The following is an 18429-nucleotide window of genomic DNA, read 5'->3' on the forward strand; positions in this document are numbered from 1 at the left end:
CCCGGTCTTAAAGGCGCATGGCCGGTATTTCCTGGTCTTAAAGGCGCATGACCAGTATTCTCTGTTCTTAAAGGCGCATGACCAGTATTCCCTGGTCTTAAAGGCGTATGACCAATATTTCCTGGTCTTAAAGGCGCTTGATCAGTCCGAGGAGCCCTCCGCCGCCGACCCCAGCTTTATCCTCTAGTTCCCCTCAGTGGACTTCTTCACTGACCAATCCATGGTTCTCTGACCAAGAGATTGAATCCCTCTGTGTACCCTCTGTGTTTGGAGTGCTCGCAGGACCAATATACATGGTCCCTATCCTACATGGGAGCGTCGGCTAGCAGGGGCCGCAAGTATTCTAGAAACGTACAGGTGTCTAGAAACATGCAGGCATCTAGAAAACGGAAGTTTTTTGTTTCCTGCTCCCTCACCAATGATTTGATGACAACAAGGCTCTGAATATGGATTGGATATTGCCTGAGCTTGCCAGAGCTTCAGAGACTAAACTCCCTCGAGAGCATTTGCCATTCAATTCGGATAAGCGATTCACTGGACAGAAGCCTCTACGTGGGATGCCATGCCTGGCCTGTTTTTTTAAGGGCGACGGGTCCTTTAAAGGGCACCGATCTCCCCACACCATCAACAGACGAGCACACGGAGTGTCGTCTCCATGTTTCCTCTTCTGCATCCAGGCCTAACGCCAGACAACCTGTCCTGTCCACCTGGAGACCTGTACTCTGTGGACATATAGAGGCACCCTTTTTGGCGTACGAGCTCCCCCCTCTCCATCACCACTATTTAGTGGATGATGCAAGAAGGCAGACAATTCCTCTCCACTTCCCTGTTAAGAGGTTGATGGATCGAGGGTGCCTAATTTTTATCTCTGCACCGTGAAAAGAGGAGATGGCAAGAGACTATGACCTGCTGGATGCAGCCGCACATTCTGCCATGGGGCAGATTAACCGGGTAGAATCTCCTGTGGTATTCCTACCAGTATCCCTACCTGATGGGTCATCAATTAAAAATACCACGGACTGTCAGATAGCAAATCTGGTTCGTTCCGTCTTGCGGCTTCGAGTCCAGCGCTCTATCCTCCCTAGCGGCCGCATGGATTGCTAGAGCAATGGTCTCCTGGCTGGAGACCTTAACTACCTTGATTCACACCAGCAACAACTGGCCAATCAAATCCTTTGAGCGGGAGACTGACAAAGGATTGTATAAGGATTGTCCAGCACAGTCTAGATCTAAGGGATCTTGGTTCCAAACAGGGGAACGAAAAGTAAGATTGACCCTGGACCTCAAACTTCTAACAACCTTTGACATGGTCCTCCTTCTTTGGATGGAGTTCCTCCGCTCAGCCATTACTTCAACAGAAAAAGGTGCAGTTTCCGGCATCCGTCGACATTCGGGTTGCTTGCCCTCTGCAAAAATTCCTTCGCCTTTCCATTCGTCAACAGCATTTTCATGTCACAACCTTGTCCTTTGGCCTTGCTTCCGCATCCAGAGTGTTCGCTCGGGTCATGGCGGATGTCATGTTTCTCTTGCACTCTAGAGGCGTGCTCGTCCTGCCCTGTTTGGTCTGTCTAGCCGCCCTTCCAGGACTACGCTGAGTCGTCTATATCTCTTGCGATACCTTCTCTCCTGGGCTGGCAACTACACTTAGACAAGTTCTCCTCATTTCCAGCCCAGCAGATATCCTTTTTGAGGATGATCCTGCACACTTCTAGAAGGATGGTAATTCTTCCTCGAGACAAGTTCATGGCCCTTCAACAGGGAGCTCGCGCAAGGAGAGTTCTGAGGACTTGATTACTCACCCCTCATTTCATTCGATTTGCTAAGAGAGTTCTGAGCAAAAATGGTGACGACAATGGAAACGGTTTCCTTCGCTCCGCTCGTTTTCAGCAAGTCAAATAGACTTTCAGACAATAGTCTCTGAGCTCCTTCTTTATCCAGGGCCTTTCTCCCGGTTCAATGGTTATTAGTAACTACCAATGCCAGTCTTCTTCTCCCCATCATTGTTCTGGAGATCCGAACGGTAGTCTTACATCAGGTCCACTGCCTTCTGGCGGGTCACCCTATCCGAATTCAATTGGATAATGCCACGGCGGTGCCTTACGTCAGTCATCTAGCAGGTACCCACGATCAGGCGCCATGACCGAGGTACCTCACTTTCTCTGATGGGCCGAAGTCTATTATTCGGTGATCTCGGCAGTATATATCCCAGAAGTAGAACTCTGAACGGCAAACAAATTCAGCCGTCAGGGTTTCGCCTCAAGTCAGTGGGAACTTCACCCCGAAGTCTTCCATCAGATCTGTCCTTACTGGAGCTCTCCAGTTGTAGGTGGGATGACATCCAGACTGAAGGCCAATGTACTCGAGTTCGTGGTTCGGTCTCGAGATCCAAGAGCCATCGCTCTCCATGCTCTGGTTCTGCCATGGTACCAGTTTCCATAACTCCCCTTCCACTGCTTCCGAAAGCCTTTCGGAAGCAGAAAGGGGCCCCAGTGATCCTCAGAGATCCGCACTGACCACGTCCGTTTTTTGTTTGCGGAGCTAGTATCTTCTCGCCTTATCGATGCACAACTGCAAGTAGGGACTTTCTCACAGGGAGTTTTCACACGTAGTTCTTCCCTATCGCATACCGTTAGATCATTGGGACCTTATTATTCCTAGGAGCCTTACAGTAGGCTCCTTTTTCATCCGGGCAGACTTTACTATCAGGGAAAGTCGTCCCGTTCTCCTCTGCGATATTCTCACTCTGACGAGTCTTTGGAGCTAGCTTCTCTGCTCTTTCAGACTTTTTTCCCTTATTACCTTCGAGGCAAGGTTGTCCTCAGGCCATCTCCATCCCTTGTTACCAAGGTGGTACTGTATTACCACTGTTATGAGGGCATAGTTCTTCCCTCATCTCTTTTGGCTCCAGTCCACAAAATGGAATAAGATCCCCCATATTCTGGACGAAGTGAGTGCTCTGAGTAGGTACGTCTTGAGGACGGCGTCCTTCTGAAGGTTGGACGTTTTATTTGGGCTTCCTGACGGTAGAGGAAGGCTCCCTGACATTTTCAGGAAGGGTTTAGCCGTTTCATCGACCATGATGACATGGTGAATTCTTTTCACCATCCAGGAGTCCTTCCGTGCTAGATGTCAGCCTATCTCCCTGTCTATCAAGGGTTCTAGGCACCAGGCGTCAGCAAGGCACGCCTGCAAGCTTGCGGATTCGTCCAGTCCGCATGCATTCTTAAAGCACTATAATTCCCACAGATGTGAGTCTGGGCAGGCGGACTCTGCAGGCCGCGGTGGCGCATTTGTAAGTAGCGGTTACACAGGGCCTGATCTATTGTTGTCCCCACCCAGGGACTGCTTTGGGACGTCCCACGGTCTGTGTCCCCCAATGAGGCGAAGGAGAAATAGGGATTTTTGTGTACTCACCGTAAAATCCTTTTCTCCGAGCCATTCATTGGGGGACACAGCTCCCACCCTGTTATTAGCTTATGCTTGTTTTTTAGAATATGACATGCTATACGCTCATATGTTATTATTGATCTCCTACTGCTTTTGCACCGAACTGGTTAGCTGAGAGCCAGCAGGAGGGTATATACTGCAGGGGAGGAGCTAACTTTTTTTTGTATCACTTAGTGTCAGCCTCCTATTGGCAGCAGCATACACCCACGGTCTGTGTCCCCCAATGAATGGCTCGGAGAAAAGGATTTTACGGTGAGTACACAAAAATCCCTATTTCAGTTAGCCATTAAAAGGTATCAACCACTGAGGACTCTCAATTCTAAATATTTTTCTAAAGCGAACCATGAATTCAGAGCAAAAAAATAAAAAATCCCTTAACATAATTTTCTGCACTCGATTTCAGAAATCTTTCACTTGTCTCTGATATACACACCTACATCAGTACATATGTGCAAATACAGCATTATGGCTGATCAAATATTAACAATACCTTTTATAAAGAGTACATTTTGTAGCGCTAAACACATGATTTTTCACCGTAATCTGTATTTACAAAAATCTAAATAATCTAGTAGTGGGTGATGGATAATAGCCAGGCTTGAGAACTGCTGGGCATCCTCAGAACAAATCTGTGCTGCAGGTCAATGTCCATGTGGAAAAATTCAACAGGACGAGATTGTATTCCACTGCCGGATTCCGTTCAAGAACCCAGACCGAAAATCTGCTTTATTCCTGTTCTATGAGGACATGCCCCAAGTCAAGTTTCCTAGCCATTCTCCTCAGAAAAAATCTTTGAACTATTAGAACCAAGCTTGAAAATTGTTAAGCCACTGATTGGCAGCTTTCTCTGTACACTTTGCATAGGCAGAAAGCTAATTACCGAAAGTGTCCATATACAATCACTGGCACTTTGCATCAATGTTAAGTCTAGAACCCCGGTGTAAATAGACCCAGTGATATGAAGAGATCCATTATAATAAAAAATGTATAATTTTATATATATATATAAAAAAAAACAAAAACACATGAACAAGACACTATAAAAACAGAGTACCACACAGGGGAGACGCCATAAGCTCCAAAGAATTGAGACTCGTATTCATAGGTGTTTATATCACTAACAGGAATAATGCACCTTTCACAGACCAGGGGTAAAAATTTAAGCAAGGTATAAATGTGATAATTGCAAGATCAGAGGTAAAGGTTCAGGGCTAGTTAAAGGAATTATGCCGGTAAATAAAGCACTTAGCAAAAAAAAAAACTCCTGGCACTTGAAACAATGCCATGTCAAATCTGAAGAGAAGGTAGCAATTTCAAACAAATCCAAGTCCAATAGTACAGATAAAAATAAACGTATGTGTAACCCTATAGCATTTTAGCTAGTACCTGACAGTGAGGAGAGAACACGTGTATAGAAACAGTTTATGCATTAAAGGTAGATAAGGAAAGGATTCACCTCAAAGAGTCTGGAGTGGCATCTTCTCACCCAAACGTGCGTTTCGCCTCTGGCTTCATCAGGGTTATGCAGAGTTCATGAAGTGAAGATCTCCTGGTGATAAATCTGTGATTTTATAAAAATTACAACATGCTGCTCAGTAAGTAACACATCAGTAGAATCAGGTTTTCTGTCTCTACATCATGCTGCTTTCAGTCTAGGTGGCAAAAACCTGGTAACAAATTCTCTTTAATGGGTTTTCCCAAAATAGTAAGTTATCCCCCATCAATAGGAGAGGGGATTCGTTACTGATTTATTAACTTATTTTACACACAAAAAAAAAGAAGAAAAGCACGACCGCACAGCTGCTGCTCGATCAAAGACTGACAGCGGTCCCTCCAGTTATGAGTGTGAACCTGACATCACGGTAGAGGTGCTCATATAGAAAAAAGTAAACCGTCAGGGAATGTGAAGAACAATACGGCAACACTCACCAGTCCAAGTGTGGTACAAATTGTTTATTGAAGCCTTAAAAAGCCATCTCGTTCACGGCCCGGGATGGTGGAACAGGAAAGGAGGTGAGCAGGATGTGACGACGGCCGTTTCGCGCATACGTCAGCGCTTCAACGGGTCTGAGGTGCAGAGGAGTGATGTGGACATAAATAGGTGAGTAGGAGAGAAACCTCCCTCCCACCCTCCCTGCTCACACCCCTCCCTCCAACTCCTCCGAACAAAATACACTTGTGCAAGACATAAAATACTTTAAAATGAATAAAATCCAGGGGCAAACCCGGATTATGTACCTCCCCTTGTGCAAGCTCACATACACTACAAAGGATATGATCAAAATACAACAAGTTAAGGAAGGACTCACCCGCTCCATCTGGAGCGTGCCGAACACACCTATATGTGACCTCTTACATAGGTCCTATACAGACTCCTATAACGGGGTTATGCTAGCGCAAAAACGGAGGTGGTCTACAGTCATGGCCAAAAGTTTTGAGAATGACACCAAAATTATATTTTCACATGATCTGCTGCCCTCTGGTTATTATTAGTGTTTGTCTGATGTTTATATCACATACAGAAATATCATTGCAATCATATTATGAGTACTAATAGGTTATATTGACAGTTAGAATGAGTTAATGCAACAAGTCAATATTTGCAGTGTTGACCCTTCTTCTTCAAGACCTCTGCAATTCTCCCTGGCATCAATCAACTTCTGGACCAAATCCTGACTGATAGCAGTCCATTCTTGCATAATGAATGCTTGCATTTTGCCAGAATTTGTTGGTTTTTGTTTGTCCACCCGTCTCTTGATGATTGACCACAACTTCTTAATGGGATTAATATCTGGGGAGTTTCCAGGCCATGGACCCAAATTCTCTATGTTTTGTTCCATGAGCCATTTAGTTATCATCTTTGCTTTATGGCAAGGTGCTCCATCATGCTGGAAAAGGCATTGTTGGGCGCCAAACTGCTCTTGGACGGTTGGGAGAAGTTGCTCATGGAGGACATTCTGGTACCATTCTTTATTCATGGCTGTGTTTTTAGGCAAGACTGTGAGTGAGCCGATTCCCTTGGCTGAGAAGCAACCCCACACATGAATGGTTTCAGGATGCTTTACAGTTGGCATGAGACAAGACTGGTGGTATCGCTCACCACCTCTTCTCCGAATAAGCTGTTTTCCAGATGTCCCAAACAATCGAAAAGGGGATTCATCAGAGAAAATGACTTTGCCCCAGTCCTCAGCAGTCCAATCCCTGTACCTTTTGCAGAATATCAGTCAGTCCCTGATGTTTTTTCAGGAGAGAAGTGGCTTCTTTGCTGCCCTCCTTGAAACCATGCCTTGCTCAAAGAGTCTCCGCCTCACAGTGCGTGCAGAAGCACTCACACCAGCCTGCTGCCATTCCTGAGCAAGCTCGGCACTGCTGGTAGTCCGATCCCGCAGCTGAAACAGTTTTAAGATACGGTCCTGGCGCTTGTTGGTCTTTCTTGGGCGCCCTGGAGCCTTTTTGACAACAATGGAAGCTCTCTCCTTCAAGTTCTTGATGATGCGATAGATTGTTGACTGAGGTGCAATCTTTGTAGCTGCGATACTCTTCCCTGTTAGGCCATTTTTGTGCAGTGCAATGATGGCTGCACGTGTTTCTTTAGAGATAACCATGGTTAACTGAGGAGAAACAATGATACCAAGCACCAGCCTCCTTTTAAAGTGTCCAGTGATGTCATTCTTACTTAATCATGACTGATTGATCGCCAGCCCTGTCCTCATCAACACCCACACCTGTGTTAATGGATCAATCACTAAAACGATGTTAGCTGCTCCTTTTAAGGCAGGACTGCAATGATGTTGAAATGTGTTTTGGGGGTTAAAGTTCATTTTCTGGGCAAATATTGACTTTGCAAGTACAGTAATTGCTGTTAAGCTGATCACTCTGACATTCAGGAGTATATGCAAATTGCCATTAGAAAAAATGAAGCAGTAGACTTTGGAAAAATTAATATTTGTCTCATTCTCAAAATTTTTGTCCATGACTGTATTTAACACATAAACGAAAACCTTCTGGCGGGCTTAGCAACAGCTTCTGTAAATCACCCCCTTGCGCAGGTAAGACCACCCTCTCCACCCCGGCAAATCTGAGGACCCCCGGATCACCTAGATGTGCATCTCTGATATGTTCAATTAACCTAGGTTCACCCTTACCCGTCCAGATAGATCTGAAATGCTCCCTAAAATGCACACATAGTTGGCATCCTCAGAACAAATCTGCGCGGTGAGGGATTTATTGGTCCGCAACCGTATCTCTAATCCTAGGACCACATGGCTTGAACAATCGGTCCCTAAGGGTAATTTTTGCTGTGGCCACTGCCTTTCGTGTAAATATCATGTTACAGGGCAGGTGCTCAATATAGGTCCTATAAGACATATTGTTCAGCAGTTCATTTCGTGTAAGACCGATTACGTAGTTTACGTGCTGTTCTGTCCCTGTAAAAGGTTTTACATAGGGAAGACCATACGCCAACTCTGTGTGCGTTTTAGGGAGCATTTCAGATCTATCCGGACGGGTAAGGGTGTACCTAGGTTAATTGAACATATCAGAGATGCACATCTAGGTGATCCGTGGGTCCTCAGATTTGCCGGGGTGGAGAGGGTGGTCTTACCTGCGCAAGGGGGTGATTTACAGAAGCTGTTGCTAAGAAAGGAGGCAAGGTGGATCATGCGCACGCGCGCTATGGGTCCAGCTGGCCTGTATGACAGGATTGACATGTCTATTTTTCTGTGATTTATTCATTCTTATTATTCTCTTTCTTTCCCCCGCCAGCAGGTTTTCGTTTATGTGTTAAATAGACCACCTCCGTTTTTGCGCTAGCATAACCCCGTTATAGGAGTCTATATAGGACCTATGTAAGAGGTCACATATAGGTGTGTTCGGCACGCTCCAGATGGAGCGGGTGAGTCCTTCCTTAACTTGCTGTATTTTGATCATATCCATTGTAGTGTATGTGAGCTTGCACAAGGGGAGGTACATATTCCGGGTTTGCCCCCGGATTTTATTCATTTTAAAGTATTTTATGTCTTGCACATGTGTATTTTGTTCGGAGGAGTTGGAGGGAGGGGTGTGAGCAGAGAGGGTGGGAGGGAGGTTTCTCTCCTACTCACCTATTTATGTCCACGTCACTCTGCTGCACCTCAGACCCGTTGAAGCACTGACGTAGGCGCGAAACGGCCGTCGTCACATCCTGCTCACCTTCTTTCCTGTTCCACCATCCCGGGCCGTGAACGAGATGGCTTTTTAAGGCTTCAATAAAGAATTTGTACCACACTTGGACTGGTGATTGTTGCCGTATTGTTCTTCACATTCCCATTAACTTATTTTACTCAGTTATATAGTGCCATTAAGCCCACAGACATTATCAGCGCTGTCCCCATTGCGTCTCACAATCTAGATTCCCTATCAGTATGTCTTTGGAGTGTGGGAGGAAATCGTAGCACCCGTAGAAATCCATACAAACTTGCAGTCGTATGACCGTGACGTCATCGAAGGTCCTTCGCTCAATGCATCCTTAGGAACGAAGGCCGCCGCTTGCACCGCTGAGAGCCGCGGGCCGTCGGAGGATAAGTATATCCCATATTTTTTATTTTTATTCTTTTTTTTTTTACATGAATATGGATCCCAGGGTCTGAAGGAGAGTCTCCTTTCCTCCAGATCCTGGGAACCATACAGGACCGCTCCCTGCACACGCCGTACGCGGCGTATAGGACGACCCCTGACTTTTGAGATGATTTTCAGGGGTTAAAAAGTCGTCTTATAAGCTGGAAAATACGGTACTTATAAAGTGAAAAATCAGACAAACTGAACATTTTGCAGTGTTCTCTTAATTTTTGCCAGAGCTGTAGACACATAGTCACTGCAGTGAATTGGGCAAAGACAATCTGCCCCAAAATTCACATATGTTGCTGTTTTCCCTGCACCTTCTTGCGTATTCTCTGTGGAAATCTTACTCGCTATTGTTTTAATACTTTAGCAAACAGTTTGATGTTTTGTGTTTCCAAAGATGCACCTTCAAAAACTGGAGTCTCTGCATAATCCCCAGCAGATCTATTATCGCCATGATGTATTATGTGAAACACTAGCTGGAAATGGATGCCCGGTAGTCACCATAACTGCCATGCCAGAGTCCAATTACTACGAGCATGTCTATCAGTTTCGTAAGTTGAAATTGTCTCCCCACAATCATTTATTTCCTTAAGGAGATCACCTTTCATCTATGACGAATATTCTGTACAGTTCCAGGCCTCCTCAGCTGGTGATTTGCACCATTTCAAACACTGATGATGGTGCTTAGAATTGAGTTAAAGTGCATTATTTCACTCCAGTGAGATCTTCCTTCCAGGGAAGACCAACAAAGGAATGAGGGGGCTTGAGAATGAAACGATGCTGTTAGGCATCTGAAAATTCAATCTTCATATAAAAATTAGATGAAAATCCTCTATAAAGCCGAGGCTTGTTTGTTTCCATACTGGCCATTGTTACTTGCTTTTTGATGGGGTATGTATTGTTAATTTTCACTGTCATACATACTTACGGTATTTAGATGGTGAAAAGTAAAATTGGGCACGTTGGATTTCTTTCAGCGACTTACTCATTCTTCACCATGAACAACACATTAACGATGGGTGTATGGGTGTTATGTTGACAATTATCTTAAGGTTTATATAGACCTTATTATTTAACTGTTGAAAAAGCTGATCCTTTTTACAAAAAAAAAATATTTCTATATGGAATTTGTATGTAAAGAGTTAGAATACTTATCATACAGGCATTCACTGGTGCTAGACATAATTTTTACATTTTGTATAATGCATCTGTTAAAATAAGTTCTATGGATACTGACATTAAACCTCTGATACACCATAATATATAAACAAATATTTCCTAAAAGAACTGTATTTTTTCTATTTTATTTTTTTTGTACAGGAAACCGTCCCTACATTTTCTTAACATCCAGAGTTCACCCTGGAGAGACGAATGCTAGCTGGGTAATGAAAGGCACGCTGGAATTTCTTATGGGGAACAGTCCCACTGCACATCACCTCCGGGAATCCTTCATTTTTAAAATTGTTCCTATGCTTAACCCAGATGGTGTGATCAATGGGAAGTAAGTAGCTGCTATTAATGTACGAAAAGTATATATAAAGTAATTTATTGTGTAGTCTGTGGAAAATCAGTAAGGAAATAATAAAGAATCTTTCAATGGTCTTTTTTTTCTTCCTAGCCATCGTTGCTCCTTAAGTGGAGAAGATCTGAACAGACAGTGGCAAAACCCCAATGCTGATTTACATCCTACAATTTACCATACCAAGGGCCTCCTGCAATATTTGGCATCTATCAAGCGTGTTCCTCTGGTATGTAATGCTGGAATAGAGGACAAAAACCTGTATTGTGTAAATCCACAACTGTTCAGAGACTGGCACCAAATATTTTCCCTGTATCGTTAATTACTTTGTGACCATATAATGTACATTTACATCATATGGGCACAGAGAGTGCATATAGCAGGCTCAGAAACTGAGCCAGCACCATATCTGGTAGATGCCATCCATGTCCTATCTCTAGCACCTTCCTGTAAAAGCAGCAACCAGAGATGGCTCCCATCTCTGCTTTTTAACCATTCTGGTGCCACTGTCAATCAATGACATGGCTGTGTTTCCTGAGGGGTTACCATGGCAGCCAGGTCTACTGAAGGCCCTCATGGTTGCCCTCTGATGAAACACAGCCTCTGACCTTTGGCTTGGCTTCAGGAGAATGTTAATTTAATTAAATTTCTTAATACTGCAGTTTGTAATAAAAGCAATCAAAAGGAAAAAAAATTACCACAAAAAGGTATCAATAAAAAATGTCTACTTGGAGCCCAAAAATCAAACTAGGTTCATAGACTACACAAACGATTTTTAGCGTTTTTTTCAGTGTTTTTTTTGGCGGAAAATGGCTGAAAAAATGCGTATATAAGCATCCCATCATGCATTCCGCATTTTTTGTGCACATGCTGCTTTTTTGTGGAAAGAAGAAATCAAAATGTATCTATCCTAAAATGTTATCAGTAAAAACATAAGCTTGCCACTTAAAAAAACCCAAACCCTAATACATCTCCATTGAGCTAAAAATGTAAAAACGGTTTTAACATACAATCCTTTCATATTGCTATTAGGTCATTTTTACAGCACAATGCTTTAAAATAAAAACAGAAAAGAACTATAGTGGAATTGTGGTTTTTCCTGGTTCTGCAAATTGTCTCTTCAGAGAGGAAGAGGACCTGAACTCTAGTGCCACCTATTGGAAGTAGCGATCCTACAAGTCATTATCGGTCCTTTAACGAGCCTTGTAATATGACTAGGGATTAAACTAAAGCCAAATCAGAATCTCAATCTGCAGACAGTGTGTTGCACCTGCAAACTACGAGATGTGATTTAACTAGTTGAGAGGCTTAAGACTGGGATCTAAAGGGCAACGTTTCTCCTAGTGGAGAGTCACAAGCCAGGAATGGCATGTCAGTGAGGAGACTTATATAAGCCATGCATGCTCCTTTCGGAAATTAAATATGCAAATTGCCTCTTCGGAGAGGCTGTGTCTACAAATTGATATTCAGATTTGGCTTTTATCCGAAGTCATATGGCAAGACTTGTTAAAGGGTCGATAGTGACTTTTAGGATTGCTAATTCCAATAAGTGGCACTGGCGTTTAAGTCCTTTTCCTCTCTGAAGAAGCAAGTTGCATATTTAATTTCCCAGAGGAGCATGCAAGGCTATAAGTCTCCTCACTCTGGCATTCCTGGCCTGTCTTGTTATTTTGCACAAGGAGAAAAGTTACCCCTTATTTTCTGATTTCTAAAACCTTTTTTTGTAAAATAAATGGTGTGACTTAAATCTACAATTTTGCCCTCAAAAAATGGCTATTTCGATGGAAAAAATAAACAAGTGATGACTCTATTGGAAAAAATAGAAGAGCAAAAATTAAGCCACTCAATCATGAAAAGGTGAAAAGTACGGTAGTTATTTCTGCAGTGAGAATCTGAGCAGATTTAGAAATCGACAACATGTTTAGCTTTTGTTTGGACTGATGTGTGCGCAGCATGTGCTGTAAGGACAGTGAGTATTCTGGAAACTCTTGTTAAGATGGATGCTTTATATCCAATTCCCTGTAAATTCCACATACTACTTATCTCCTAACCTAGGGGAGCCATGTTGTGCAATATAAATCATTACACTGCTGTCCTATACAGCCCATGGATTCCCAGCCTGTACAATGAAATTGGTACTCTGTTAATGATGCAAGAACGCTCGTCTTGATTATTAACATACCAGCGATCACCCAACAAACAAGTAACACGCACATTCATTGGCTGGTCGGATCATTGATGGTGGCAACATTTTTTTTTTCTTGGCATCACATCTCAGAGTGTAAACAGGGAAGTGCTGCTGACAACATGATTCTGATATGGGGACTTAACTATTGTGTTTGTAATGTCCTGCATAGCCGGCTCTCAGTCATAGTGCCAGGGTATGCTTATAGCCGCTGTTCACAGTGATGTAAGTGGTAACATACGTGGGCAACTTTGTAACCCTATTAACTTGCAGATTAGCCCTATATCTGTAGGTCAAAGTGGTCTCCAGGAATAGATAAATACAATAAGTAAAGGAAATGTCAGTAAAAAGAAATTCCTAAATACATTTAATTAGCAAACCACAATTGTTTTGTCTAGTGAGGTAAAAAGTATAGAATTAAAATGGCCGCTGTCTTCTTTCACTGAGAGAAACCTGTCCTAGTCCTTCACATATAGGGAGAAGTGTCCACTAATACTTCTGGAGACACCAGAGGTGCTGAGGTATTAGTGGGCACATCTTCCTACATATGAAGGCCTAGGACAGGTTTCTCTGTGGTACAAGACAGCGGCCATTTTAATTCCATAGTGATTACCTCCCTAAACAAAACCATTGTGATTTGCTAATTGCACGCATTTAGGAATTAATTTATGACTACATTTCCTTATTTTATTTATCTATTCCTGGAGAACCCCTTTGACTGACAGATATAGGGCTAATTTGCAGGTTAATAGCGTTAGAAAGTTGCCCAGCCATCGGCTTCCAGTCGTTTCCTTTAATTACGTATTCTTTTTCTCTTCCTGGAAAATGTCTTTAAAGGGTTTGTCTTACAAAGTACACTTTATTTGATAGATCTTGGAATAATAATAACTTTGACAATTGGATGTTTTAAAACCAATGTTCCTGTGTTGAGATAATTTTATCCTCTTAGTGACCACCAATGCATCTTTTAACTGACCTGAGATATAAGCGAATCGCCTCCCCATACAGGTGACAATCCATCAGCTGTCGGCTGTATAGCTGACAGCTTCCTGCATCAACCATGATCAGAGTTGGTACCGTCTAATGCCGTTTAACCCCTTGAATGCAGCTGTCAATAATGACTACAACATCTAGATGGTTAACAGAGTGTGGCTTCTCCCTCTTTAACCCTATCAGCACCCTGAGACCTTGATTGTGTGGTCCTGATGGTTGCCATGGAAATTCATGGCCAAATAATGGCCTTAAAATCTGCCGACTACAGTGGCCTGGTCAGAAGTTGGAAACATCTAGGTGGTAAAAATAAATTTCTTCATTGCTGTTATGCCACTTTGCATTCATTCCTGAAAAGCACCTGAAGGGTTAATAAATTACCTGACAGCAATTTTGAATATGTTGAGGGGCGCTCTTTTTAAAATGGTATCACTTTTGGGGGGTTTCCAATATATAGGACCCCCAAAGTCACTTCAAAACTGAATTGGTCCCTAAAAAATAAGTTTTGTAAATTTCCTTGAAAAAATTAAAAATTGCTGCTACATTTTTAAACCTTCTAAAATGCGAACAAAATAAAACAACATTTTACAAATGGTGCTGATGTAAAGCAGAAACGAGGGAATGTTATTTATTAATGTTTTTCTGTGGTATTACTGTCTGAATTTAAAGGATAACCACTCAAAGTTTGAAAACTGCAAATTTTTTGAAATTTTTCTCAAATTTCTGATATTTTTTAAATAAACAGAAAACACACAGTGGGTATGGATAGTATTCAGACCCCTTTACATTTTTCACTCTGTTTAAAAAAGTTCATTTTTTTTGTCATTAATGTACACTCTGCACCCCATCTTGACTGAACCCCCCCCTCAGAAATCTGAAGACACAAAAGAGAATGGTAAAACCAAAAACACTCAGTTTGAAAAAATGTTTGCAGTAATCCGCAAGTGCTAGTAAAAGATGTAAATAACAGGGTATTTGGTTGATACGTTTTTTGCAAAAAATGTATACTAAGCTGCTCTACCAATCTTCACGGTATACCCATATCAGAGCAGTCCTAACTAATGTATGCAATCCCTATCTGATGTATTTAAAAACCTGATCATCTGTATATTACCTGTGTGAACAGGGTTCAGAGAGGAAAAATCCATGTGTGCATACAGGGCAGAACAGCTTTTGTGCAGCTAGCCCAAGAGGAGTGGTGGAACTCCCCAGTCTTGTAGACACAAGAGAACAATCATGGAAACAGGAACACATGGGCTACTTGCACAGTGAACAAGTCTGTAAGAACATGTTCACACACCACCAAGAAACCTGAAGACACAAAAGAGAATGGTAAAACCAAAAACACTCAGTTTGAAAAAATGTTTGCAGTAATCCGCAAGTGCTAGTAAAAGATGTAAATAACAGGGTATTTGGTTGATACGTTTTTTGCAAAAAATGTATTCTAAGCTGCTCTACCAATCTTCACGGTATACCCATATCAGAGCAGTCCTAACTAATGTATGCAATCCCTATCTGATGTATTTAAAAACCTGATCATCTGTATATTACCTGTGTGAACAGGGTTCAGAGAGGAAAAATCCATGTGTGCATACAGGGCAGAACAGCTTTTGTGCAGCTAGCCCAAGAGGAGTGGTGGAACTCCCCAGTCTTGTAGACACAAGAGAACAATCATGGAAACAGGAACACATGGGCTACTTGCACAGTGAACAAGTCTGTAAGAACATGTTCACACACCACCAAGAAACCTGAAGACACAAAAGAGAATGGTAAAACCAAAAACACTCAGTTTGAAAAAATGTTTGCAGTAATCCGCAAGTGCTAGTAAAAGATGTAAATAACAGGGTATTTGGTTGATACGTTTTTTGCAAAAAATGTATACTAAGCTGCTCTACCAATCTTCACGGTATACCCATATCAGAGCAGTCCTAACTAATGTATGCAATCCCTATCTGATGTATTTAAAAACCTGATCATCTGTATATTACCTGTGTGAACAGGGTTCAGAGAGGAAAAATCCATGTGTGCATACAGGGCAGAACAGCTTTTGTGCAGCTAGCCCAAGAGGAGTGGTGGAACTCCCCAGTCTTGTAGACACAAGAGAACAATCATGGAAATGATCAGGTTTTTAAATACATCAGATAGGGATTGCATACATTAGTTAGGACTGCTCTGATATGGGTATACCGTGAAGATTGGTAGAGCAGCTTAGTATACATTTTTTGCAAAAAACGTATCAACCAAATACCCTGTTATTTACATCTTTTACTAGCACTTGCGGATTACTGCAAACATTTTTTCAAACTGAGTGTTTTTGGTTTTACCATTCTCTATTGTGTCTTCAGGTTTCTTGGTGGTGTGTGAACATGTTCTTACAGACTTGTTCACTGTGCAAGTAGCCCATGTGTTCCTGTCCCCCCTCAGAAATGTAGACATTTTTGCAAATTTATTAAAAAAGAAAAACTGAAATATCACATGGTTATAAGTATTCAGACCCTTTGCTCAGTATTGAGTAGAAGCACCCTTTTGAGCTAGTGCAGCCATGAGTCGTCTTGGGAATGTTGCACAAATGTCTCACACCTGGATTTGGGAATCCTCTGCCATTCTTCCTTGCAGATCCTCTCCAGTTCCGTCAGGTTGGATGGTGAACGTTGGTGGACAGCCATTTTCAGGTCTCTCCAGACCTTGGGTTTAGGTCAGGGCAATTGGGTTTAGGTCAGGGCTCTGACTGGGCCAGTCATGAATGGTCACAGAGTTGTTCTGAAGCCACTCCTTTGTTATGTTAGCTGGGTGCTTAGGGTCATTGTTGATCTTGTTGGAATTTGAACCTTTGGTCCAGAGCACTCTGGAAGAGGTTTTCATCCAGGATATCTCTGTACTTGGCAGTATTCGTGTTTCCTTCAATGACAAGCAGTCGTCCTGTCCCTGCAGCTCCAAAACACCCTATAGCATGATGCTGCCACCACCATGTTTCACTGATGGGATTGTATTGGGCAGGTGATGAGCAGTGCCTGGTTTTCTTCACACATACCGCTTATTAGAATTATCGCCAAAAAGGTCTATCTTCGTCTCATCAGACAAGAGAATCTTATTTTTCATAGTCTTGGAGTCCTCCTGAGATGAGGCTTCCGTCGGGCCACTCTGCCATAAAGGCCTGACTGGTGGAGGGCTGCAGTGATAGTTGACTTTGCGGAACTTTCTCCCATCCCCCTTCATCTCTGCAGCTCAGCCACAGTGATCTTGGGGTTCTTTTTTACCTCTCTCACCAAGACTCTTCTCCTACGATTGCTTAGTTTGGCTGGATGGCCAGCTCTAGGAAGACTTCTTGTGGTCCCAAACTTCTTCTATTTAAGGATTATGGAGGCCACTGTGCTCTTAGGAACCTTGAGTACTGCAGAAATTATTTTGTAACCTTGGCCAGATCTGTGCCTTGTCACAATTATGTCTCTGAGCTCTTTAGCCAGTTCCTTTGACCTAATGATTCTCATTTGGTCTGACATGCGCTGTGAGGTCTTATATAGACAGGTGTGTGCCTTTCCAAATTTAGTCCTATCAGTTTAATTAAACACAGCTGGACTCTAATGGAGTAGAACCATCTCAAGGAGGATCACAAGGAAATGTGATCCTGTAGACTGTGAGCCCTCGCGGGCAGTGTCCTCTCTCCTCTGTACTTGTGTGTACCTTGTATTGCTCATGTTTATTGTACTTGTCGATGTATGCCAATTTTTTCACTTGTAAAGAGCCATGGAATAAATAGAGCTATAAAAATGATTAATACAGTAATAATAATAATAATAATAATTATAATAAAATGGACAGCATGTGACTTAAAAAAATGAGTGTCTGAGCAAAGGCTCTGAATACTTATGACCATGTGATATTTCAGTTTTTCTTTTTTATTAAATTTGCAAAAATTTCTGCATTTCTGTTTTTTCATTCAAGATGGGGTGCAGAGTGTACGTTAATGAGAAAAAATGAACTTTTTTGAATTTACCAAATGGCTGCAATGAAACAGTGAAAAACTTAAAGGGGTCTGAATACTTTCCGTCCCCACTGTATCCACTTAAATTTACAGTTGTTATAAAGTACAGTGTGTGACAAAAACACTGTCTCAAAATCACTGGGATATGTTGAAGCGTCAAGATTTATTACCACATAAAGTGACACTGATCACATTTTAAAAATTTGGCCCGGTCACTAAGGGGTTATAAATGTGCCCCTGCTATATACTGTGTAATGGCTGTGTCTGACTACAGCAAAACATTACACAGACGGTTTCAAAACTTGTTTTACCTCACAGAAACAACCGCGATCCCCTCTGTCCTGTCTGTATACTCTCTTGCTTCCTCCCCTGCCCAGAAGCTGTGGTATGATCAGATCATGTTCTTGCACGGTGGGACACCTCTGTTAGGCCCCCTTAACATGTCTGTATAAGTGACACTTTTTGATATGGGTTCATGCTTGATAATGCAGTAGGTGAATCTCCTTTTCCTTAGCACTAGACTAACTTCTTCCTCATTGTGCCCCTGTTACTTTAACCCCTTTCTGCCAGCTGATGGAATAGTACGTTGGCTGGCAGTATCCCCAGCTTTGAGGTGGGCTCCGGTGATGAGCCCACCTCAAAGCCGCGACATGTCAGCTGTTTTGTACAGCTGACATGTGCCCACAATAGGCGCCAGCGGAATCG

The 18429-nt window shown here is 42.5% G+C and overlaps 1 protein-coding gene across 2 annotated transcripts in view; it reads left to right on the plus strand.

Annotated features, from left to right (window-relative positions):
- AGTPBP1 (ATP/GTP binding carboxypeptidase 1) overlaps positions 1–18429 on the plus strand; it is a 223276-nt gene that overhangs the window by 161788 nt on the left and 43059 nt on the right. For both annotated transcript variants that reach the window (XM_069762493.1, XM_069762500.1), the window contains 3 exons: positions 9446–9599; positions 10369–10549; positions 10667–10796. In XM_069762493.1, coding sequence (XP_069618594.1) covers positions 9446–9599; positions 10369–10549; positions 10667–10796 — 465 coding nt within the window. The remainder of the gene's footprint in view (positions 1–9445; positions 9600–10368; positions 10550–10666; positions 10797–18429) is intronic.

Source organism: Ranitomeya imitator, chromosome 1 (genome assembly GCF_032444005.1).
Source record: "Ranitomeya imitator isolate aRanImi1 chromosome 1, aRanImi1.pri, whole genome shotgun sequence".
Taxonomy (NCBI): Eukaryota; Metazoa; Chordata; class Amphibia; order Anura; family Dendrobatidae; genus Ranitomeya; species Ranitomeya imitator.